The sequence below is a fragment of the Ambystoma mexicanum genome, chromosome 5q, assembly GCF_040938575.1.
Source record: "Ambystoma mexicanum isolate Mex_15411 chromosome 5q, UKY_AmexF1_1, whole genome shotgun sequence".
NCBI lineage: Eukaryota > Metazoa > Chordata > Amphibia > Caudata > Ambystomatidae > Ambystoma > Ambystoma mexicanum.
In genome coordinates, this window is record NC_090933.1 from 900,680,369 (window position 1) to 900,705,745 (window position 25,377).

The 25,377-nt window shown below is 44.5% G+C and overlaps 1 protein-coding gene across 1 annotated transcript in view; it reads left to right on the forward strand.

The window, feature by feature from the left end:
• CPQ (carboxypeptidase Q) overlaps positions 1-25,377 on the forward strand; it is a 1,957,200-nt gene that overhangs the window by 886,771 nt on the left and 1,045,052 nt on the right. The window contains exon 5 of the mRNA XM_069621402.1: positions 1,154-1,361. Within this exon, the coding sequence (XP_069477503.1) occupies positions 1,154-1,361 (208 nt within the window). The remainder of the gene's footprint in view (positions 1-1,153; positions 1,362-25,377) is intronic.

A 25,377-nucleotide genomic window follows, 5' to 3' on the forward strand; every position in this document is an offset into this window, starting at 1 on the left:
CCGTAATTCCCCATCCGAGGAACCCGGACCCGGTCCATCCCCATTCCAATTCGAGCCCCCATAGGGCTCAATGGGAATGGGGATGTAGCTAACAACGGTCCCGTTAATGACGGGCCCGTTGTTAGCTCCCTGGTATCCTCGTGGGACCCGGTATGGACGCCTGGTTTTTCCAGGCGCCCATTGCGGGTCCCGCGAGTAGACCTCGTGGTAGGGCGGAATGGGTTTACAGGCACCGGTACCTTTACCGGTGTCGGTAAACCCATTCCGCCAACCTTATGATGAGGGCCAATGTGTTTTTTTACTAATACCTCCTAAAACTATGAACATAAGCCTCTGACTACAGGTTGAGAGGCTGAAGAAGAACCTTAAGAATCAATGTTTCATAACACGTACCACAAGATTTTTTTTTAATGTACGAAACAAACCAACTATTTTCAGGTTCTATGTTCATGTTCTTGATGCTGATTGCACACAGTAAGGATGGCTGTTGCAGTGGTAGAAATGAATAGGCACTAAAAGATCAAATATAAGCAACATTATATGGAAATGACAGCCTAATTCTTTGAGCCTGTGCAAGCGGAACTGCACTTGGTAAATACGTTATAGTCTCCATAGTTTGAAGTTGGTCAGTCACAGATGGTGTGTGATATCTTCATTTTACTAGTGTGTGTAGAATTTACCTTTAAGTAGTAGATGGAGAGCGTAGAGGGTTAATGTGTTAGCTACTGGTGTGAATCGTATTGACTAGATGAATTACTTCATTTAGTTCTAGATGTGTGACTATAGCGTTTCTAAATATGGCAATTGTAGGTATTTATTCATTAGTTTGTTTATAACGCACCTAATAACTTACCTGAGTTCTGTTTATAAGCATGGATCCTGGTTTGAACCTCTGTTGCTCTGTGTTGTCTTGCTTCCAAGACGAGCGCGTTGCCGCTGTACTATCCTCCGTACTTGCAGAAGATTGACATTTATGTTGGGTATCGAGTTTTTTACTTGCTACACATATTTAACAAGGCTTTGCTCTTCATTTGTGCTTTCACACAAATCGCTGCTCGGTGTTTATTGATGTTTAATGCTCTAAGTCCATTTATTTGGCAGTGTTTGGCTTCTCTGTTACGCTGCAATTACTTAATGAAATTACACATTTCAGCCCTCACACAGGATGGCAAGACTACCAGTCTGGCGTGCCCAAGATCCCCACAGCCTGTATCACAGTAGAAGATGCCGAAATGATGGGTCGAATGGCTTCCCGTGGGACTAAGATTGTGATCCGTTTGAAGATGGGAGCCAAGACCTTTCCAGATGCAGATTCCTTTAATACAGTGGCAGAAATCGTTGGCAGCAAGTACCCAGAACAGGTATGTGATTATGTTTATGTATATTATACTTTCTATAAAGTGTTTATTAGTGGTGCAAAAATATGCATTCATCAAGTTATTCCTTTTTCAATTATTTGCTATCAAACATTAACAAAGTCATCATCGAATTGAATAGAAATCCAGTTGCGTTTGTTGTGCATTTGAAGCCCTTTCAAAGATTCCTTTAAGATCTTAGCTCTACGCTGTGGTAGCACACGACAACAGGGGTGGGCTGGGAATGGGAACCAAAAGAAGCCCTGAAAATAATGTTCAAAGTGCCCCCATATTACACATTTTCAGCAAGCACAGCCCTTGTCCTATGAAAGAATTTGGAAATAAAGTAGGTTATCACACAAAAGAAGCAGAGAGTGCAGAGGCCTACTGGGAAATCTCCAGATTTTCCTGTGTGCCCGTTCACCCCTGCATGACAATATCAGTTTCCAGTGACCAATGTATCGCCACCAGGGCATAGTGTTCCTGTACATGTAAACTGTTTCCAATGACAGCATGCAGATGTAGCCATCTATGTTGAGTTTGATCAAAGATGAAGATCATGAGCTATTACAGTGACCATTGCTAGGGCAATTTCACTTCATCTTTTACGTCCCCTCCCCCTTCCCTTGGTGTCCAGTGTAAAATATTTTTGGGAGGTCTCAGAGACTTGGAGGAGGGGCACAGAACCTACTGTTTGTGTGTGTGTGTGTTGTGAGGGCATCATGAAGTAGACACAGACAAGAGATGTATAGTTGTGGCTATAAACTTTTATTAAATGAAAATAAAGTTGGGAAAAAGGTCTAACTTGCCGTATTCCAAGGGGAATTTTCCCCACCTAACAAAAACTAAGGAAAGCCTGAATCAGGATGTCAAAATTAAAAGTTCTGTATCTGTCCAAACCTAACCTGGCCCTCACTTAATACTTTGAAAAATGTGTACAGGTTTAAATATCTAAATAATAAGTGTTCAATAACTGTTCAGAACTTCTCCCAGCTCTGGACTTGCAATTGGGTTACTTTTGCACACTTCAAGACAGTTCACAATGCAAAGGGGTTCCCTTCCTCAAGCTTTCAAGTCTATCAACTTCATCAAAACACAGTTCTCAGGCATAAGTTCCTGCTCCTCTGATTTGGGTACTTTTCATCGGTTTCACAAAGGTACATTTCACAGGATAAGCAAAGCAAAAGTTCCTTGACTTGAAACCTAAAGGGTCTAATTATAACCCTGCCGGTAGCCATGCCTGTTCCAGCACCCGTCAATGAGAAATCACTGGGTAATTCCGAGATTCCTGGACCCGGTAATTCCTGTATTGCCGGGTGCCGGTGCCTGTCAGTCCACATTCCCAATAGGGCTCAATGGGAATGGGGACGTTGGATGTACCGGCACCGCCGTTGACGGTGCTGGTGCATCCAAACATGCTGTGCTGGCGGGTGCCGCTCTGCCCGCCAGGCCAGACCTGCTGGGCTGACAGGCGCCCACGAGCACGGCTTGTAGTATGGCGGTCGGGGAACTACGATACAGGCATGCTTACCGGTACCGTAGTTCCCGGACCGCCATGCTTATAATGAGCCCCAAAATGTCCTTTAAATTCAACCACAGGTTTCCTTACCGTTATTTGCGTGGCTTATGAATAGGTATGTGTCCCCTGTCTAGGTGCATTTGTCAGACCACACAGGCCACCCATTACAGGTCACGCAACCGATACACATTACTAGACACTTCTCATGAGTTCCTTGTATACAAGGTACCACTGCTTTGCCACCTTTCATTTGTTACTGTTTTCATGCATTCATATGGCTTTCGCCAATGTTCGTTCTCTCAACTCATACAGTTCCTTCATAGATTTAGAAAATGCTGTTTTCCAAAAAGTCCCCTTTCCATTTCTCATGGGGTCTTTCAATGGTTTCACAATCACTCTTTAATATCTTCCCTTTAATTGAGTATTCCAAAAGTAATTGCTTTTGTTTAAATCGGTATTCAAAAGTACTGGCTTGCATTCATATTGGTATTCAAAACAAATGTCCTCACAGGTTTGAGAGCACGTCTGCCGTGCCCAGGGTCCCTCTTTTCTAGCCGGACTCACTTTATGTTGCACACAGTGGGGACGCAAGGCTTCTGACTGCCACAATCCCTCTCTTGTGCGGTGCCTCATTTTTCCTCTGCAGCGACTCTCTGTGGCTTTGCGTCTGCCACTGATGCGTCTCTCTAAGCTCTGCCTTTTCACGGCTGCTTCCTCTCTGCAGTCTGCCATTGGCTTTCAGCTTCCCTCAGCTCTGCTTCCAGCTGCATAAACTGTGCATCTGTCTGATGGTCTCGAATGCTTCTTCTCTCACGCCGCCTTCCAGTAAGGTTATGTGCTCCTCCAGCAGTCCGTGGACCTGCTTCGTCAGTTGAGGACATCTTCTCTTTTCATGTCAGTTTTAAACCTCCCACTAAATTGATTACCTAACTGGTATAGGTGATTGTGCAATTCAATGGGAAAAGGATGCATTGATCTTGTTTCCCTCTTTCTTGTCCCAGTACTTAACTGGTGGGTGTTAGTAAGGGATTCAAGTAGGAAACGGGGAAGGGAATGCCAATAGCCTAGAAGGCTTGGAAAAGGGAAGGTTCATTATGAAAGGGAAAAAGGGGATACTGCGTCTCACCTAAGGGTACCTCACCTCCTCTCCCCAAGTTACCTCCCCCCAGGTAGTTGTCCCTCGCATATAAACCCCCAGGGTCAGGGTCCGGTAGCTTCACCGTTTCCATGGTCACCTGGGTGGAGGCATTGCCAGGGAAAGGAGTGAGGATACCGTCAGATTCCTCATAAACCCTTCCCTTTCAGATTGGGCCACCCACAGAAGGTATTCTAAAGGGAAGTGAGAAAGGAAGTTGACATTACCTTGTTCTCGACTCTTTCTATGCACTACTGGGAAACAATAAGGTTGCAGGTCTAAGAACCACTGCATTGGCCTTGCGTTGGTATCCTTCCATTGGCTAATCCAGACTAGTGGTGAGTGGTCCGTGACTAAGTGAAACATTCTCCCCAACAAGTAGTATTTTAGATGTATAATGGCCCACTTGATAGCTAGCGCTTCTAATTCAATCACTGAATAATTTTATTCTCTAGGAAAAAGCTTTCTGCTAATGTATCAGACAGTCCATTCTATTCTGTTGTGATTTTGAGATAAGACGGCTCCCAAACCGGAAAGGGTTGTATAGGTTGGTAGTATGAACTCTTTCTCAAGTTATGCTGGAAGGCGTTTGGGACAAGCTCTTACTAAGCAGACTTTGTCTCGATGGATCATCTTGGCAATTGCCGAATGTTACCGCTTGGTGGGTAAGGACCCTCTGGTAGGCTTACGGGCCCATTCTACCAGGGGTATGGCTGCCTCTACTGCCCTGCAGAGGGGTGTTCCTATTCGTAACATCTGTGATGCAGCCACCTGGGCTTCGGTCCATACTTTTGTACGTCACTACTCCCTCAATTCTATCCGGGGGGAGGATCTGGCCTTTGGCAAGGCGTCCTTTACTCTGAAAATTGATTGGGCATTCTAAATTTGTTTATTCTAAATTCTTTTCCCACCTCCTTACATTGGTACTGCTTTGGGAGTCTGTCATAGATATGGAATACGTCGGAGAACCCAATCTCCTCGAAGAACAAGTTACTCTCTTACCTGGTAACGTTCTTTCGATGGGATGGTCCGACGACGTATTCCATATCGCTCCCTACCTGCCTACCCCACTACAGAATTTCTTATGCGATTACAGCTTACGTTTCCGCAAGGCTTTCTGTGGTCTTACTGGCAGAAGATTGGTGCCACACGTCCTGGAGAGAAAACTACAACTGAGGCTACGGGCGTCATGCGTCCTACTTATAACATCTGGTGACGTCGGCCTTCGGAGGAGGTCCGCGAGGACGGCGTATCGACATCATCGACGCAGGGCGCAGACGCCGAAAGATTTTCAGAAGCAGCACAGCTGTGGTGATTACTGTCATAGATATGGAATACGTCGTCGGACCATCCCATCGAAAGAACGTTACCAGGTAAGAGAGTAACTTGTTCTTTGGTGGAATGGTCCAGAAATATGTGCCTGGGGCACATTTCAAGCTGGAAGCTACTAGAGAGGCATAAAAAGCCATTCACTCACTGCAAAGGTTGTGCCACTGGAGAATGAGCCAGAGAGTGTTCAGAAGATGGCATTCTTAAGTCTGTGATCAGGGCTATAATAGAAGATGACCAAATAAACCACTTTGGATGACAAGGTTAGAGAATCTTGCAAAATGAAGGAGGAATTGAGCGTTGATGGACTAATGTTGCAAGATTGAGGGAAGACAGTTGTTCCATTGGTTGTTCACAAAGGACTACTGCAGTTAGTACATGAAGGGCAATTAGGCATCACACAGACTAATCAAAGTTTGAGGGAAGACTTATGGTGGCATATCATTGCTGGGGAGTATAAGGATGGTGCGGATTCGGACAGTTTGTCAGTGACACCATTATGTTTTCCATGATCACTATGAGATGATGAACTACTGGTATTTTCTTACCAATAAATTGGGCAGGAGGAGGGCAACTGAATGTCTGTTTTCGTTGGTTTCTTCAAAAATGTGTTTAAAGTGTGTTTTTATGAGTGCAGTGTCTACTACTTGCACTGAGAGGATTTTTCTATCAGGTTTTTGAAAGAAATTCCCAGATCCATATTAAGAAATCAGTGTAGTATGTGGAGTTGAATCATATTCCTCAAAAGGTAGAGTGAGTAGTGTGTTGATGAAGAAGTACAGTGACTGGTGCTGGAAAGAGAATATGATGGAGTGAGTTCCAGCATGTTGATTTAGTTCACGTGGTTCTACATTGAGAGGACATTAGCCAAGTACCCGAGGTTGTCTCCCATACCTAAAGAAAGCAAAATGGATGCATCATCTGGCCCAAGTTGTGAGAATGTGTTAGAAAAAACACTCTTTGAACAAAATACATTATTATATGACTGATCATTCCTACCGGCTTTGGCAACAAACCAGTGCTAAGTGTTCTGGCATCACTTGTACTTGGCAGTGTGCTGGAGAGGGAGAGTGAGGGAGAGAGTGAGGGAGAGAGTGAGTGAGAGAGTGAGTGAGGGAGAAGGAGAAGGAGAGGTAGAGAGTGAGGGAGAGGGAGAGAGAGAGTTAGGGGGAGAGAGAGAGAGAGAGAGAGAGAGAGAGACAGACAGACACACTGTGGAGTGACTGGTGCATTAGAAAGAAAAGGATATACAAAATGGCTGCCTCAGAGCTTATTACCTTTGTCATGGAAGAGGAGACTCTGCTTTCTATGTATGCCACAAGAGCTTGAGGGTGAGCCTAAAAAATACCGGCTTTTGTTTCAATACAATTCAATTTTAAGATAATGGCCCTCTTCAGGAGGTTGGAGGTAACCATGCCGCTTTTAGTGGCATGGTTGCCTCCTTACTGCAATCCGGGCCCAGGTCCTTTGAATGAGGACTTACCGGGCCATCGCAACCTTGGCGGATCCCGTAATTCCCCATCCGAGGAACCCGGACCCGGTCCATCCCCATTCCAATTCGAGCCCCCATAGGGCTCAATGGGAATGGGGATGTAGCTAACAACGGTCCCGTTAATGACGGGCCCGTTGTTAGCTCCCTGGTATCCTCGTGGGACCCGGTATGGACGCCTGGTTTTTCCAGGCGCCCATTGCGGGTCCCGCGAGTAGACCTCGTGGTAGGGCGGAATGGGTTTACAGGCACCGGTACCTTTACCGGTGTCGGTAAACCCATTCCGCCAACCTTATGATGAGGGCCAATGTGTTTTTTTACTAATACCTCCTAAAACTATGAACATAAGCCTCTGACTACAGGTTGAGAGGCTGAAGAAGAACCTTAAGAATCAATGTTTCATAACACGTACCACAAGATTTTTTTTTAATGTACGAAACAAACCAACTATTTTCAGGTTCTATGTTCATGTTCTTGATGCTGATTGCACACAGTAAGGATGGCTGTTGCAGTGGTAGAAATGAATAGGCACTAAAAGATCAAATATAAGCAACATTATATGGAAATGACAGCCTAATTCTTTGAGCCTGTGCAAGCGGAACTGCACTTGGTAAATACGTTATAGTCTCCATAGTTTGAAGTTGGTCAGTCACAGATGGTGTGTGATATCTTCATTTTACTAGTGTGTGTAGAATTTACCTTTAAGTAGTAGATGGAGAGCGTAGAGGGTTAATGTGTTAGCTACTGGTGTGAATCGTATTGACTAGATGAATTACTTCATTTAGTTCTAGATGTGTGACTATAGCGTTTCTAAATATGGCAATTGTAGGTATTTATTCATTAGTTTGTTTATAACGCACCTAATAACTTACCTGAGTTCTGTTTATAAGCATGGATCCTGGTTTGAACCTCTGTTGCTCTGTGTTGTCTTGCTTCCAAGACGAGCGCGTTGCCGCTGTACTATCCTCCGTACTTGCAGAAGATTGACATTTATGTTGGGTATCGAGTTTTTTACTTGCTACACATATTTAACAAGGCTTTGCTCTTCATTTGTGCTTTCACACAAATCGCTGCTCGGTGTTTATTGATGTTTAATGCTCTAAGTCCATTTATTTGGCAGTGTTTGGCTTCTCTGTTACGCTGCAATTACTTAATGAAATTACACATTTCAGCCCTCACACAGGATGGCAAGACTACCAGTCTGGCGTGCCCAAGATCCCCACAGCCTGTATCACAGTAGAAGATGCCGAAATGATGGGTCGAATGGCTTCCCGTGGGACTAAGATTGTGATCCGTTTGAAGATGGGAGCCAAGACCTTTCCAGATGCAGATTCCTTTAATACAGTGGCAGAAATCGTTGGCAGCAAGTACCCAGAACAGGTATGTGATTATGTTTATGTATATTATACTTTCTATAAAGTGTTTATTAGTGGTGCAAAAATATGCATTCATCAAGTTATTCCTTTTTCAATTATTTGCTATCAAACATTAACAAAGTCATCATCGAATTGAATAGAAATCCAGTTGCGTTTGTTGTGCATTTGAAGCCCTTTCAAAGATTCCTTTAAGATCTTAGCTCTACGCTGTGGTAGCACACGACAACAGGGGTGGGCTGGGAATGGGAACCAAAAGAAGCCCTGAAAATAATGTTCAAAGTGCCCCCATATTACACATTTTCAGCAAGCACAGCCCTTGTCCTATGAAAGAATTTGGAAATAAAGTAGGTTATCACACAAAAGAAGCAGAGAGTGCAGAGGCCTACTGGGAAATCTCCAGATTTTCCTGTGTGCCCGTTCACCCCTGCATGACAATATCAGTTTCCAGTGACCAATGTATCGCCACCAGGGCATAGTGTTCCTGTACATGTAAACTGTTTCCAATGACAGCATGCAGATGTAGCCATCTATGTTGAGTTTGATCAAAGATGAAGATCATGAGCTATTACAGTGACCATTGCTAGGGCAATTTCACTTCATCTTTTACGTCCCCTCCCCCTTCCCTTGGTGTCCAGTGTAAAATATTTTTGGGAGGTCTCAGAGACTTGGAGGAGGGGCACAGAACCTACTGTTTGTGTGTGTGTGTGTTGTGAGGGCATCATGAAGTAGACACAGACAAGAGATGTATAGTTGTGGCTATAAACTTTTATTAAATGAAAATAAAGTTGGGAAAAAGGTCTAACTTGCCGTATTCCAAGGGGAATTTTCCCCACCTAACAAAAACTAAGGAAAGCCTGAATCAGGATGTCAAAATTAAAAGTTCTGTATCTGTCCAAACCTAACCTGGCCCTCACTTAATACTTTGAAAAATGTGTACAGGTTTAAATATCTAAATAATAAGTGTTCAATAACTGTTCAGAACTTCTCCCAGCTCTGGACTTGCAATTGGGTTACTTTTGCACACTTCAAGACAGTTCACAATGCAAAGGGGTTCCCTTCCTCAAGCTTTCAAGTCTATCAACTTCATCAAAACACAGTTCTCAGGCATAAGTTCCTGCTCCTCTGATTTGGGTACTTTTCATCGGTTTCACAAAGGTACATTTCACAGGATAAGCAAAGCAAAAGTTCCTTGACTTGAAACCTAAAGGGTCTAATTATAACCCTGCCGGTAGCCATGCCTGTTCCAGCACCCGTCAATGAGAAATCACTGGGTAATTCCGAGATTCCTGGACCCGGTAATTCCTGTATTGCCGGGTGCCGGTGCCTGTCAGTCCACATTCCCAATAGGGCTCAATGGGAATGGGGACGTTGGATGTACCGGCACCGCCGTTGACGGTGCTGGTGCATCCAAACATGCTGTGCTGGCGGGTGCCGCTCTGCCCGCCAGGCCAGACCTGCTGGGCTGACAGGCGCCCACGAGCACGGCTTGTAGTATGGCGGTCGGGGAACTACGATACAGGCATGCTTACCGGTACCGTAGTTCCCGGACCGCCATGCTTATAATGAGCCCCAAAATGTCCTTTAAATTCAACCACAGGTTTCCTTACCGTTATTTGCGTGGCTTATGAATAGGTATGTGTCCCCTGTCTAGGTGCATTTGTCAGACCACACAGGCCACCCATTACAGGTCACGCAACCGATACACATTACTAGACACTTCTCATGAGTTCCTTGTATACAAGGTACCACTGCTTTGCCACCTTTCATTTGTTACTGTTTTCATGCATTCATATGGCTTTCGCCAATGTTCGTTCTCTCAACTCATACAGTTCCTTCATAGATTTAGAAAATGCTGTTTTCCAAAAAGTCCCCTTTCCATTTCTCATGGGGTCTTTCAATGGTTTCACAATCACTCTTTAATATCTTCCCTTTAATTGAGTATTCCAAAAGTAATTGCTTTTGTTTAAATCGGTATTCAAAAGTACTGGCTTGCATTCATATTGGTATTCAAAACAAATGTCCTCACAGGTTTGAGAGCACGTCTGCCGTGCCCAGGGTCCCTCTTTTCTAGCCGGACTCACTTTATGTTGCACACAGTGGGGACGCAAGGCTTCTGACTGCCACAATCCCTCTCTTGTGCGGTGCCTCATTTTTCCTCTGCAGCGACTCTCTGTGGCTTTGCGTCTGCCACTGATGCGTCTCTCTAAGCTCTGCCTTTTCACGGCTGCTTCCTCTCTGCAGTCTGCCATTGGCTTTCAGCTTCCCTCAGCTCTGCTTCCAGCTGCATAAACTGTGCATCTGTCTGATGGTCTCGAATGCTTCTTCTCTCACGCCGCCTTCCAGTAAGGTTATGTGCTCCTCCAGCAGTCCGTGGACCTGCTTCGTCAGTTGAGGACATCTTCTCTTTTCATGTCAGTTTTAAACCTCCCACTAAATTGATTACCTAACTGGTATAGGTGATTGTGCAATTCAATGGGAAAAGGATGCATTGATCTTGTTTCCCTCTTTCTTGTCCCAGTACTTAACTGGTGGGTGTTAGTAAGGGATTCAAGTAGGAAACGGGGAAGGGAATGCCAATAGCCTAGAAGGCTTGGAAAAGGGAAGGTTCATTATGAAAGGGAAAAAGGGGATACTGCGTCTCACCTAAGGGTACCTCACCTCCTCTCCCCAAGTTACCTCCCCCCAGGTAGTTGTCCCTCGCATATAAACCCCCAGGGTCAGGGTCCGGTAGCTTCACCGTTTCCATGGTCACCTGGGTGGAGGCATTGCCAGGGAAAGGAGTGAGGATACCGTCAGATTCCTCATAAACCCTTCCCTTTCAGATTGGGCCACCCACAGAAGGTATTCTAAAGGGAAGTGAGAAAGGAAGTTGACATTACCTTGTTCTCGACTCTTTCTATGCACTACTGGGAAACAATAAGGTTGCAGGTCTAAGAACCACTGCATTGGCCTTGCGTTGGTATCCTTCCATTGGCTAATCCAGACTAGTGGTGAGTGGTCCGTGACTAAGTGAAACATTCTCCCCAACAAGTAGTATTTTAGATGTATAATGGCCCACTTGATAGCTAGCGCTTCTAATTCAATCACTGAATAATTTTATTCTCTAGGAAAAAGCTTTCTGCTAATGTATCAGACAGTCCATTCTATTCTGTTGTGATTTTGAGATAAGACGGCTCCCAAACCGGAAAGGGTTGTATAGGTTGGTAGTATGAACTCTTTCTCAAAATTCACAACCTGCAGGACAGGACTCTGTGAGAAACCTGAGTGTATTCTCACTCCTACACCCCCTCTACGCAGGTGGCCAAGGAAAGGCCATTGCTTTTGGATCCTGACCTTGAGGGTGGAGAAATGAGGTAGGATCACCTAGGTGGAGGGTCTTTGATGATTGGGAGAGGGGTGACCTCAGGTGAGACATGGTATCCCCCTTTCCCTATAGACAACCAACCTAACCCTCCCCCGACCTTTATAGGTAATTGTAAGTCAACTCCCCTCATTTCCGCTCTTAGGACACTTGACAGTACTGAGGCGAGGAAGAGGCAGCTGAGAGTAAGGAACTCTATACCATTTTCCCACCTTGGTTTTGGGACAAAGAAGATGCCTGCAATGTGTTGTGAAGGTCAGGCATGTCCCCTTAATCATAGTCAGGCAAGTCTAATTGAGAAAGCACACCAGCAACTGTATAAAATGATGAGGGAAACGCACCACAGGGAGGAGCAGCAGGGAGGCCGGTGCAGTCGACAGGGAACCTTGTTGGAAGAGAGGCAAGCCATTGGAGTGAAATACTGTGAGACGGTCCATTGTGTACAGCACGCTGAGGTGCTGGGGACTGCAAGGAGAAGTGGTTTTAGACAGCGTAGCGTGGGAGCTGGGGCTCTGTGGAGCAGACTGACAGCCGAGAAGGGAGCCGTGTGGAGAGGCTGCCCCTTTCCCTTTCATTCGGAGTGCTTGTTCCCTTGTGTCAAGGAGCCAGAACAGGGGGTGTCTAAGGGACAGAATTTGAAGCCCGGGCAACGGAAGCTGCAGCTCTTGTCCCCCACATTACGAGAAAACCTATTGCCGGTGAGTTTATATTAGATAAAGAAACCTGGCATGCGAATGACTGAACATTTCCATTGTGGTGAAATTCTTTGTATCAGAGTGGTTGTGTGTCTCAGGAGGACACTGTTTCAAAGGTCTCGGTTTCAGATGATTTCCATTGTCAAATGTTACAATCCCAAGAATGCTTTGTATCAGAGTGTTTGCGTCTCTTAAAGAAGAACATTTTCAAAAGGCTCCGCGTATTGGGAAGTTCATTTAAAGCGAAATTGAACAAGAACTTTGTTTTTTCACATACAAAAATGCAGTAGATGTGGGAACCAGAATGATCTATGGGGACTATCAAGAGGAAGCGAAGATAAAACCCTTCCATCTGGGAAATCACACCCATGTCATCAAAGTAGGCAACTCCATTGCTGAATTAGTGTGGGAAAATATACTTGTTCCTGAAGGTTAACTAAGTCAAGGGTCTGGGGTACACAGCGAGACCCGAATCTAAATCTAGAGAGGGGCAGGCCATGCCTAGAAAATACCAAGATTCCATGGGGTGCCTAAACCCTGCAACTGTGAAGTCAGCTGGAGGACAACAAAGAGACATCCAGATGAAACCCATTCTAAAAACATCAGAGACAGAAAGCCGCACTGTGCATTCCCAGCCCTTTCCTGGGTGAAGCAGATTCCCGTACCGAGGAGTTAACCAACAAGAGGAATAGGGAATCAATCCAGACTCTTTCCCTGCCCAAAGGTTGTAAGGGAATCAGTCCCCGGAAACCCACACCGCCCCATCGTGTTACTCGATTTGGGGGTCTAAACAATATTGACCTTCACCTCCACTAAGACCAAATTCCATTAGGTTACCTCCAATAAGCAGAGGAAGGAAGCAATGGTTATGGCAGGGGAAAACCCATATGACATTCAGAACCAGGCTTCAGGAGAGATCTCATAGACTCAGAAGGGCATCCCGAGCTTGGGATTGGAAAAAGGGGAGGCAGAGAAGGCTAAGTCCATGTTCCGCAAGACAGCGAGAACCCCAGTGGAAGCCCAAACGTGTCCGGATTGGCAGACCCTTCATTGCAGGAAATCACAGTGAGACCCAGAGCAGGAGATGGAGAAACACTGGCATAACAAAGAGAGGTCTCATACCCACCATCATCACCAGGCCCCTTAAAAGTTGAATAGTCACAACCACAACTAGAAGATCTTGGTGCAATATCTACTCAAACAACCTCAAGGAGAAGGCTGTACCGCTTCCCGAGAACAGATCAGATTGGGGAAGAAAAGGAGGACTTAGAGCAGGGGTTTGAACTTTTGGCTCTCCAGCTGTTTTGGACCACAACTCTCTTCAGCTCTAGCCAGTAAAGTCTGACTGATGGTAAGGTGTCATGAGGGAGCTAGTTCAAAACAACTGGTGAGCTACAGGTTTCCTTTGAGACCCCCCCGTTTTATGGGGTATGCTCTAGAAAAAGAGGGCCAGAAATACCTGCTGCAACTTGTAGTCCAAGGAGCATATATGCCTACACCTTATTGGATGCCCGGTGAAGGAAAAAAGCCATCAACCCCCAGCTGATATACCCAGACTTCCCTTTTCAAAATGGAGAGAGAGTTGTGTGTAGTGTCGTGTCGTGTAGGAAGTGGTGTGGAGGTTTATACAAGGTGATAGAGAAAAAGATATAGGGCCTCATTACGAGGTAGGTGGTAAGGGATTACCGGCACCGGTAAGGACACCGGTGCCGTTAATCCCTTACTATCCTATTCCGAGGCCCCTTAGCGGGTCCCTTCCTTAACACCTGGTTTTACCAGACGTTATGGAAGGGACCCGTTAAGGGACTTCAGAGCTAATAACGGTACCGCAAATTGCGGTACCGTTATTAGCTCCATCCCCATTCCCATTGAGCCCTATGGGGAATGGTTCCCGGAATGGGGATTTACCGGGTCCTCCAAGGTTGGAATGACCGGTAAGTCCCTATTTCGGGAACCCGGACCCGGAATGCGGTAAGGGGGTAGCCATGGTGCTAGTAGCACCATGGCTACCTCCTATCTCATAATGAGGCCCATAGTGTGGGAGGTAAGTGTAGGGGTGTGAGGGTCATAGCTAGAGTGATTGGGATTGAGTGTTAGGAGAGAGTGACGTTAGAAGAAAGGGGTATAGAAGTGGGGTGCGAGGAGAAGGGTGTAGGAGAGAAGTGAGAAGGGAGTGAGTATAGTGAGATTGGGTGTAGTACATGCAAGAACAGGGCTTCATATCCCCGAGTTTGGGGAAGAAGGGAGCAATAGTAGGGCAATAGAAGTGTGTGATGAATCCTGCAGAGTCATCACTAGACCCCAGCCTGAGATCTCCTCCCATGTGGCCACGGCAAGGCAGCCGGTACCTGATCCTAGCCCTGGGGGTAGTATCATGAGGGAGGATCACATGGGAGGAGATGGCTGTCAAGGGGAAGTGGGGACTCCTTTGGGAGAGACAGGCTATTAATCTGCTTATAATATTTAGTGGCACTCTTTCATTGTACAAGCACTTGCTCTGAAAATACCCAAAGAACATGTTGTGAAAAGTCATCTAATCAGAATAATGTCATGATCATGTCTTAAATAGAGGTTTAAAACCAATGTTAAAACACAAAACTTTTGTATACATTTCCCTAACTCTGACAATGCTAATTTCACAAAGCAATCCAAAATAATTGAACATCAAAACCCCAAAACCATTAGGGACTTCAGAATCTATAATGCCCTTGGTATTGGGACAAAGAGGATGGGCCCAGGATTAGTAAGGATCAACAATGCCCCTAACCAGAATATGCAGTCTAGTTGTCCTAGTCCACAACACCTCAGCAGGACATTTAAACTCAGGAATTTGTTGCAGCTGGGAGGAGGAGGAGAGGAGGACGCTGAAGGAGCAGCTGAGGCAGGAACAGACCTGAATGCTGTGTCAGTCGCAGAAGCAGACAGAAGAACGCCAGCTGATGCTGATGTGAGATGTGAGATGTGCAGGCAGGTGGCGTGGCAGACTAAGCGCAATGGAAAGCGGTATTGGGAAGAAAAGCTCAGCCAAGAGGGAGACGTGTGCTCAACCCGACAAGCAGTGCTTCAGTGTGCAGGAGGACCACTGGAGCTGTCGGAGCTCTGGGAAGAAGCTGTGCAGACCACTCGAGTTACGCGGGAGCCGACCGGAAAACAGAAAGAAGATAGGTCTATCGCAGCACCTGCAAAGAAAAAGGAGACGCTAAAGGAGACCAGTGAGTTGGCCTAAAACTAAAGGTGACCCTGGGGTACTCCGCATAGAACATTTAGCAGAAACCACTACTTTTGAATACAGAACAAATAAAGCAATACAAGGGCGCAATTCCCCTTATATGGGACACCAATTAGGGGAAACCCGTAAACTGCATTGCCAACAACCAAGAGGCTGTAAAGGAGCTAAAGAAAGTCAACAAGGGCACAATTGCCCTTATATGGGACATTGATTGGGGGAAAATTGTAACCCGCATTGCCAACAGCCAAGAGGCTGTAAAGGAGCAGAAGAAAGGCAACAGAAGAAAGGCAACAAGGACGCAACTACCCTTTTTGGGGACAACAACTGGGGGAGACTTGTAACCCACATTACCAAGAGTTAAGACTATAAAAAGAGGCAGTCCTTGTTCAACCCTCCCCACAAAACATACTGGTGTGGAGAATCTTGGAACAAAAATTGCCACAACCCATAATCATAGTTGTAGGGGTTTATATCCTGGCAAGTGAGTAAACCAGGAAAGGGACCCGTAGTAGTTAGTCTTGGCAGACGAGTGGACCAGGAAAGAAGATGTTTCTGTGTCAAAATGCAATAATGAAAATAACTACTTAACAATATTTTCACTTGAAGAACAAGTGTGTCATTACCAGAAGTAGTTGTTGTGCTATCCTGACAAAAGTATTTCATTTGAAGAAGAAATGTGATATGCTGATAATTTCTTTGATTTATGAACTTATGCTTTGAGAGAAAGACATCTTTGCTTTACCACGAAGAATACTGGGAAATACTGTGATTTACTTTAACAAGTGGAAGGTTGAATTTGAATGAAAATATATGTTGTGTTCAACTGAACAGAATTATGTTGGATCAGAACTTTCCTAAAGGTATTCCTGCATTGATCCAGGGGAAGGGAATTCAACCCTGGTCGCAAGGAGTACTTTCAAAAACCTACACATTTGAACTCTTATTTTATTGTGTTGAATTGAAAACAACCAAATAGTTCATGTGCTACTCTGTTTGATGTATTAGTGTGAGGGTCAGAGACATTTGGACACTAGGTCATCTTTCTTTAGTTTAGTTCGCTAGGTAGGGACATCCTTGTTAGGATAGGTAACGATAGGTGTTGATCTAACCCTTTATCATTTAATAAAATTGCAAAACTTGAGAAAACTTTACCTTTGTGTCCGTCTCACATTTCTGACCCCTCACAAGTGGTAGTAGTGGGACAGATGGAGGAGTAAAATAAAGGATTAAGGCGAAGACTAGTAGTGTGGAAGTCAACGGAGTGAAGTGCTGCAAGGGGTGAATAGTAGCAGTGAGAGTAGTGTAGTGTGGTGAGAGTAGTAGTGCAGAAAAAGTAGAGTAGTAGTAGAGGGAGGAGTGGTAGGAAAGAAGGTAGTAACATTGGAGAGTGCTGGTAGGAGGTAGAAGGAGAGAGAAATATTGTCGAGAAAGAGCAGAGAGACGTGGGGAGGAGAGAATGGTGGAGCTGGATGTAGGAGCTTACAGGGAAGAAGATTGTAGTAATTAGATAGAGTGGGGCTTTAGTCTTCCATTCCACACACATACAGCACCCTTTTAGAACTAACCATCAGTAGTGTGAAGCCAATCAGGAAGTCCCTGAAGGAGTTAGACAGCCTGCATATAAACCATCATTAGGAGAAAGAAGTGGACAGACACAGGAGTTACTGTTCTGTAGCACTAACCAGATCATAAGGACGCCTGGGTTAGGCACAGAGGTCCCTCAGAAGACACAGGGGAGAGGCAACCCTAGCGTCAATTCCCAAACACCTGCTCCAGCCCCGTCTACTCTATCGAACCATCTGCCAGTGTTATGCTGAAAAATCTATTCTCCAAGAAACAGTTCATACCTTGAGTTGTATTTTAAAATAAAGAACCTTGAACTTAGAGTGTGACTCAGTGAATTATTAAGACCATCTGTGACATAGGTCCATGCCATCTTGTCAAACGTTCATTTTCAGTTGTGGGCAGAAACAAATAGTTTATTACTTTTATTAGTTTGGCTTTTTGATTTTAGACTTTCTCCTGTCGGCCTGGGCTGACTGTAGGTGGGATTATGCCAGGGCTCTGACATTCTACATGGGTTCTTGGGAGTTTCGTGCCAGGGTATGGTCACTGGTTCGCCAGTATTCGGGTTTTTCCCATTTAACTTGTGTTATATGTCTAAGACAGCTTGTGGGTTTTGCCCATAGACTAGTTCAAAAGGGGGAGAATCCATTTGAGGCTTGGGTTGTCTTGTGTACAGCAAGGAGAGACCAGGGAACCTTTCAGTGAGTCCATTAGTTTGGGGTGATCTATTGACATTCAGAACATTTTAATGTTCAAAAGTTCCTTCATCTTTCACATTTGCATAGACATGAAGCTGCTGGTCTGTTAGAATTTCAGGAGAAAAACTCACTCGCATAAAGAAGGGAATCAGTGCTTTCAGAATTTGCTTAGTTGTATTACTACTTTACAGGAAGGCCTTGGGGTATATGGTTGCATAGTCCATAATGACAAGAATATATCTGTTCCAAGCTGTAGAAGTTTCATGGGGCCCCACGATGTCCATAACTATTCAATGGAAGAGTACGTTGATAATAGGTAAGGTTTTACAGCAGAGTTTTTGGTGCATCATCAGGCGAGGTCTTCTGGCATATGGAACAAACTGTACAACTTTTTTTCATGTCTTGGCTAGTAAAATTGACTCTGTAAATTTTTCGGAGTCTTTTCCAGTCCCAAATGTCCAATTGTGTCAACAGTCAAGGCACATCCGCCACAGCAACAGTCAGCCAATATTATTAGCCTATTGCCATGGATGTTGTCTTCTTCGGTTTCCCTTCATGCAGGGTTCTATTGGAAGGGCCCATTCCTCCAGCATACTCCTTGCAGGTTTCTTTGGTATAAACCGGCTTTGGGTTATTTTTCCTTCAAAGCACGGGTCCTTGCGATGTGCTATCTGCCTTGTATGTGCCAGAGCTTCTGCTAATTAGCTACCAGCTACCACCCTGTTTGTTTGCTTCAGCATTTTACACTGATATATATATTTTTTATTGCATTTAGTGTAAATAAATACAAACTTTTGCTTTAAAATTTAGCATCCTCGATACATAGCCAAACCTGTTACTTAATGTTACAGCATGTGTTCTCCCCTTCAAGATTTGAGCAACATTTCGGTCAATTAATTTCTGTCCAGTTTACTATAGGTTTGGCACAATGTAACGATCATTTGTTCAGTGTGTCCACTCCATTTGACAGTTTTTTTAGCAACATTTCCCAAAATATGCCCAATACTCAAGTTGTCTTTTGGTTTGGATCATCGTACACCGCTGTCCACCACAAGTCAGAGTCTAAGTCACAATGTTGTGTCAACGTTGTGTGTAACCATTTTTTTCTTTCTGTTTTTAATTCTTTACAGAATAAGACAATATGCCGCAACGGTTCTTCTTCCTGCTTGCACAGCCGGCATATTTTGTCACTTACCAAGCCGTATTTCATCAAGTTCGGTTTTGTTGTTAAAATGTTGAGTCTAAATCGGAGAATCAAATCCCTTTGTTTGTAGTTTGCGCTGTTTCTCAGGTAGCTCGGCATGGCTTTTGGAGTAATAGTTATTTTTGTTCAAACAATGTGGAATTTGGAAGAGGAACGAGTATTTTCAGTTTGGGTCCAGTCTACAGACAAGAGCAGTCATTTTACCCGCATTGGGTTATTGTACAGCGTGTCTTTGCTTACACTTAAATTTAGCAAAATGTCACTGAATGAGGTTAGTGGCCAAAATGGAAATCTATCATTTTTGCTTTTCATGATGTAATATTGAGGCGGGCAGTCTGGTAACTCCATTTTCCTATATGTGGACAAGGCTTTCCAGACTACATTTACATGCATCAAGTGTAGACCCAGTTCATGATGAATCACGCTCATAGGCACAGAGTTTGGTATTTTGATCACTTTCCTCCAAAACCTGGCTTCAAGTTTATCCCAGGTTTCCCAAGGGATTCTCAAAGCTATCTCCTGCGTATGTTATCGTTGGAATTACCTTTAAATTGTAGAAGTCCAATATGGGTTGTATTGAACATTTACAGAATCTCCTTGCTATTATTAGCGCCTGCGCTGTTAGCTGGTCCATTTTGAGTTGCAGGTGCTCTATCCATGTTTTGTCTCCCCAATCAGCACTAATTATGGATCCCAAATATTTAGTGCTTTTTGTTATTGGGATGGACTTATTGCCTACACACCATTTGAAAGGTTTTTGTACTTTTGTTTTTGTCTTTTTGATAAGATTTCAGATTTCCCAGTGATTAATTTTTGTTTATTTTCTTCAACGTATTTCTCAAGGGATTCTAGCTTTTGTTGCAGGCCTAGCACGGTCATATCCAAAAGGATGATGTCATCTGCATAAAGCAGGTGTCCAATGGCAGTCTCTCCTAGTTGCAGCGAGCATGATCTTGGATGCTGAAGCCTATCTTTTATATCTAAGATATAAAAGTTATAGAGCACAGACGCCAGTGGACACCCTTGTTTTAGTCCCATGTTCGTTTTAATTTCCTGGCTTAGATTGCCCTTCTGGTCCAGCCGTACTTGGATAGAGGTGCCAGTATGAAGAGCTTTAACCGCTGCCACAAAATCTCAGGGGTAACCTTTTTCCTCCATTTTGGCCCACAGGATCTGACGGTCCACTCTGTCAAAGGCGGCGGCCATGTCTATACATGCTAAGAATAGCTTTTGGTTTTCATGCAGAGTCTTCATTTTTAGATTGAGTAGCAGCAGATTTAGTCCACAATCTAATCTTTCTACAAATCCGGATTGCCTGTAATCAAGTTTTAACCGTTTTTATTATCCATTCTTTCAACCTTCTGAGTAAGATACCTGTGAATATTTTTCCTATCATGTCTAGTAGTGATATTGGACGATAATTCTCAGATCTTACTCTATCTCCCTTTTTCAATATTGGATTGTTATCGCTTTTTTCCAGGACTCCGGTATCTGTCTCCCATTTAAGATTCTTGTAAATAATTCATAAAACATGTCCGCCCACACTTCGGGAGATTGTTTTAGTATAGCATTTGTCAGGCCGTCAGGGCCTGGGGCACAAGATGTACTGCCTTTGTTAATTAATGTCAGAATTTCAATCTTATTGAGTTTTATATCCCATGCTTTCTTTGTTGTATTTTCTTGTGGTAGGGTGTAGTCATTGTTCGACTGGCCATAGATCTCCTGGAAATATTGTACCCATTGTGTTTCATGAATGGGGTTAATCTGCTCATCTCCCAGCAGACTCAAGTTTTGATTTACCTATGACCAGACAAAGTTAGCATTTTTGTTGTTCATTGCCTTCATCATATACTCAGAATCTTTTTTGATATAGCTGGGCTCCGTATGACCTTACCCAGTTGTTAATATTTTTCTTTTATTTATTTTATTCGGATTATTTTGTATATCTAGGGCCCTCAGGTCTTTCACTAGTTGGCGTTTTTTTTAAATGGTGCAGCCTTGGTTGTTTGGGCTTTCATATCTTTGTCTCTCTGAAAGCAGTCAAGCATGTTTCGAAATCTGGGCTTGTTCCTGTCGAGTCCTGCCAATTCTTTATAGTTTTTTGAGTGCTGGCACCATTTTTATTGACAGTTTCAGCCTGTTTAAGCCATTATTTATCTGAACGGTATGTGCCCAGATGTTTTTATTTTTTGTTTTAACATGGTTTTGTGTGAATGGATCAATACAAGTGAGAATAAGAATGCTATGGTCACTCTTTTTCATTGGAAGTATCTTCAATTAAGTTATTTTTTTTTTTATGTTTCACGGTCCACAAAGAAGTAATCCAACGTTGCATTTGAGTTACAAGAGACCCGGTTGGCGCACCTTCTAAGTCGCCACTCACATTACCATTTACCAGGAGGAGATCTCTCATCTCTTTCATCCAAATCCATGTTCGGGATTCTTTTTGAAATTTTTGTGCTAGAGAACAATCTAGCTTTGGCTTTTTTAAGCACTCTATGTTTAAGTCACCACAGATGAAGAAGGTTGGATTTTGGTATTTTGCTCTCAGTACATCAATATGTGTGGTGACTTGTTCCAAAAAGAATTCGCCATCTTTTGCCTTAATATTCCAATAAAGATTGAATATTATTCGAGTTGTTTTATCTGTGGTCCTTAATTGATCTTCTTGAGTTATTGTTATTTGGGTAAGAGGAGAAGGTGAAAAAGTCTGCACCAGTTTTCCATTGAAACAATTTTTTTTATGGTTAATAAACCAGCCGAGGGTCTCCCCTTTTGGCCCTTATATGCCTGGTTCAATAGGCACAGGGCACCATTCAAGTTAGGGGTTTCTCGCAGCCAACATTCCTGTATACAGACAATATCTGATATTAATAGCTTGCTATTGATATGTTCAAATAGATGGCTGAACCCTTGCGTGTTCCAAGAGGAGATCCGTAGTCTGTTTGAGAGCCTATGGCAATCCGTTTTATTTTTCTTTTTTAATGCTAGGGTCTCTGCTAGCCATCCCCATGATTTTTCTGTGTCAATTTTAGTCACAATTGGGGCGTCAATTGTTATTGGTGTTTCTATCTTGTTATCTAATCGACCTTTTATCCTCATGCATAAGGCCCTCACAAAATAGTCAGCGAAAATCATAGGGGTTCAAAATTCAAGTCATCCATGGCTTGGTCCTCAGTTGGAGTTCGAATTCTCGCAGGACTTCTTTTTGCGGTATGTGGATTTTTGTCCTGCTCTTCTACTCGACTTCCACATGATTTGAGATCAAAGCCAAGGACTCTAAGCTTGTCTGCAACCGAGCTGTCACGCCCCCACGCTCACCCCCTCACTCCCCTCACTCATCTCACTTACCTGGTGCTTCCCGCTCTCATGTTCACCACTCACATCAGCAGGGGAGGCACGGCAGGCGGGATACCACGGTGGGCGGACCTGCCTCTTTTCGCCCATTTCCGCGGTGGCGGTTACCATGGCGTCTCCTCCACGCCCGACAGTACCGGAACACCAGGAAACGCCGGCAGCACCAATCGCCAGCCACTTTGCGCTCCACGCGACGCACGCGAGCGGTCACGTGATGCGTCACGTGATTCCGCTTGCAGCCTCAAAAGAAGCCGGCAAACAAGGCGCGTCGCTTCACAGCTTCTCCATTGAGGACTGCCAGGCGTTACTCTCTGCACCTTGTTACTTGCTCTTTGCCTTGACCACGGAACGTTTCTTGCATTTGCATTACCTTGTTGGATTTTGGCGCGCTCTCTGATACCCCGGATCTTCTTAACCTCTGTTTGGACCTTGGACCTGGCTTTGGATTTCCCTTCTGTTACCTCTATCCCTCCTGTTCATGAACCACGGACTGTATTAAGGATTGCCACGGATCACGTTCTTTCTGCACTTAGGTGTTGCCGGAGTGTCAACCAAATCATCCCAGCCTGCTGTTGGTTCTCTTGCTGTGTGTGTAGGTTTCCTACCCATTCTACAACCCCTTAGGTAAGCTGTTGTCACTGCACCTTGCTTGTTCTCCCTGCCAGTTGTTGTTTTGGGTATTCCTATGATTCTAACCCTTTGCCTTACAGCACTCAGGGGTCCTTCTGGCGTTCCCGGTACCAGGCTGACAACGACATTCCACACCTGTGGCCTCAAGGATTGCTAGGGCAGTGTATTGAGTCCTGCTCGAGAGGTACTTGGGGACGGAGGCTTTTTATAACTGCATGACCATCAAGTCTGATACCTACGAGTTAGAACACGAGCACATTAGATTCATCACTGATTTGGAAGCCAAGTGGCTACAAATACAATCAGTTTCTGATTCCTTTGGGAATGCCACGATTTTAATGTCCTTTGATTCCACGACACGTGGTTGTGGAAAGTTATGAAGTAGTCTCAACAGGTTTCTGGTGGAACAGCCTCTTGCCTATTTTTGTCAAGTTTCTGTTTTGAGCGAACTTAGTTTGGCAGCTCTTCTTCATCTGCCCCACTCTCAGACTCTGATGATGAGGAGGCAAAACTTAAATATATTCCTTGTTTTGCCTTAGCTCTTCATCGAGGTAGATTCACAAAGGAATGCGTTTTGATAGCATGCCACTCATTCCTAGGATTTCTGCAGAGTTTGACGAGCTAAATCATCGCACTTGGCAGATCTTAATTTTTTCTCAGGTGCCATTTGCAGTGTTGATTTTTTGGAGTCCACCTCTGTGATGGTACGTTTGATTATCCTGTGTTGAGGAGTGAAGGTTTTAGACGGTTGTTGAAACTCCCTCAGATGTCCTTCTTCTTGTTGGTTTCTATCTGGATTTATACTTTGCGACCCCTCTTGTTTGCTTTTTTCCTCTACCAGGCAGTTTTGACTCCTTGTCAACTCTTGCTCTACATGTTTTTGCTCTGCACTGTTTGCGTTTTCGCCTGCAGGAGCATTTTGGTCACTGGTGTTCTTTAGGGGGTCAAAATTGTGTGAAAAGGTTAAGTCATACCGTCCCGAAGCTAGCAGTAGATCGTGATCGGACACTTCCTGACCCGCTTGATATTCGCCATGTACTATGTAAGCCAAGGATATATGACATTTCCTTGGCTTGACTATGCCTCATTTTTCTGCTGTAGAACTGGCTCTTTAGTCTTGAAATGCCATCTTATTGATTTTACTTCTGATAAGGAATTCGCTCTATGTCTGTTTTTTTGGCCATGTGTTTGCTTTTGTGGCATGCCAACACCAGGAGGCACAGTCCTAGATGTTATGACTTGTCCCTGTGTAGTTACTTTTTTGGTCTTTTGCGTGAAGAGCAAATTAATTCCTTTGAAAGATGCATTCACTGTATCTCGGCTCAAAGTGCACTATGTATTTATTGGATTTGCTGTCGTTAGAACTCTTGATCCTTGGCAACCTGGCTGATTGTTGTTTGGGTTTGCTGTTAGATCTGTCGAAGTTCCACAAGATCACTTATGGCATCTACATAGGTTGGTGAGTCCACACTATCTAGATTTTGTGCTCTTGTGAAGCGGTTGAAACGGTTTTTGTAATTTTAAAGTTTACTTCTACACCCGGCAGGCAGAATACCTCTTCAGGCTCATCCATGCTGTCGGCTCGTACCACTTCCCTCTCCCCGCACACACACAGAGTTTCGGTTTCCAACTGTCGGGCCAGGTCGCGGCTCTAACTGCGCATGCACGGACCCCTTTGCCGGCCTCCCTGTCCGTGGCAACAGCGGCTCAGCGCCAGGCACAGAGGCAACATCCCTTGAATCATCACCGCAGCAAACAGGTAAACGCTGCGGGAAAAGGGTGGAGGGGGGAGCTAAGGGGGCTAAAGGAGCCAAGTCACACGTACCCTGATCTTTGTCACAGGATTTGTCCATGATAGCGTCTAGGAGGGGGTGGGCTCTGTTGTCCATTTGGCACCGTTGTGTCGGGGCTTGCTTCAGGACTGCCCCTCTCCACTGGCATACACAGCTGCACGGAAGCATTCAGGGGGAGCGTTTCACCCTCCTCGCAGCATGTGCCAGCACCATTTTTGTTGCTCAATCCAGCCAATACAGGCAACTTCGTATGGCTCCCTGTGCGAGGGGCTTGGCAATTCAGGCTGTTTGAGCTCAGTTCCATGGTGGCCTCAGTGCCCCCTCTGCGAACACTCTGCAAACACTCTGCGGACGCTCCATGTCAGGAGTGTAGTTAATAAGCACAGGATCCGCCTCCAGCAACAACAATGGAAAAGTTACTGTGATTCAGAGAGAGTTCCTCACAGCTCCACTGATATACGCATTTCTAACTTACAATCATTTTCAGTAATGTGTTTTGCCTACACCATATGGTGTGCATGTTTTTGGTTGATAGAGTATTGGTCAGTCTTATTGTTTTTGTCGAACATTTTTGTTCTCCTTACAAATGTCTTTAGAAATGTTAATGTTGCGCATGCTGTTCAGAATCCGATCTTGCAAAT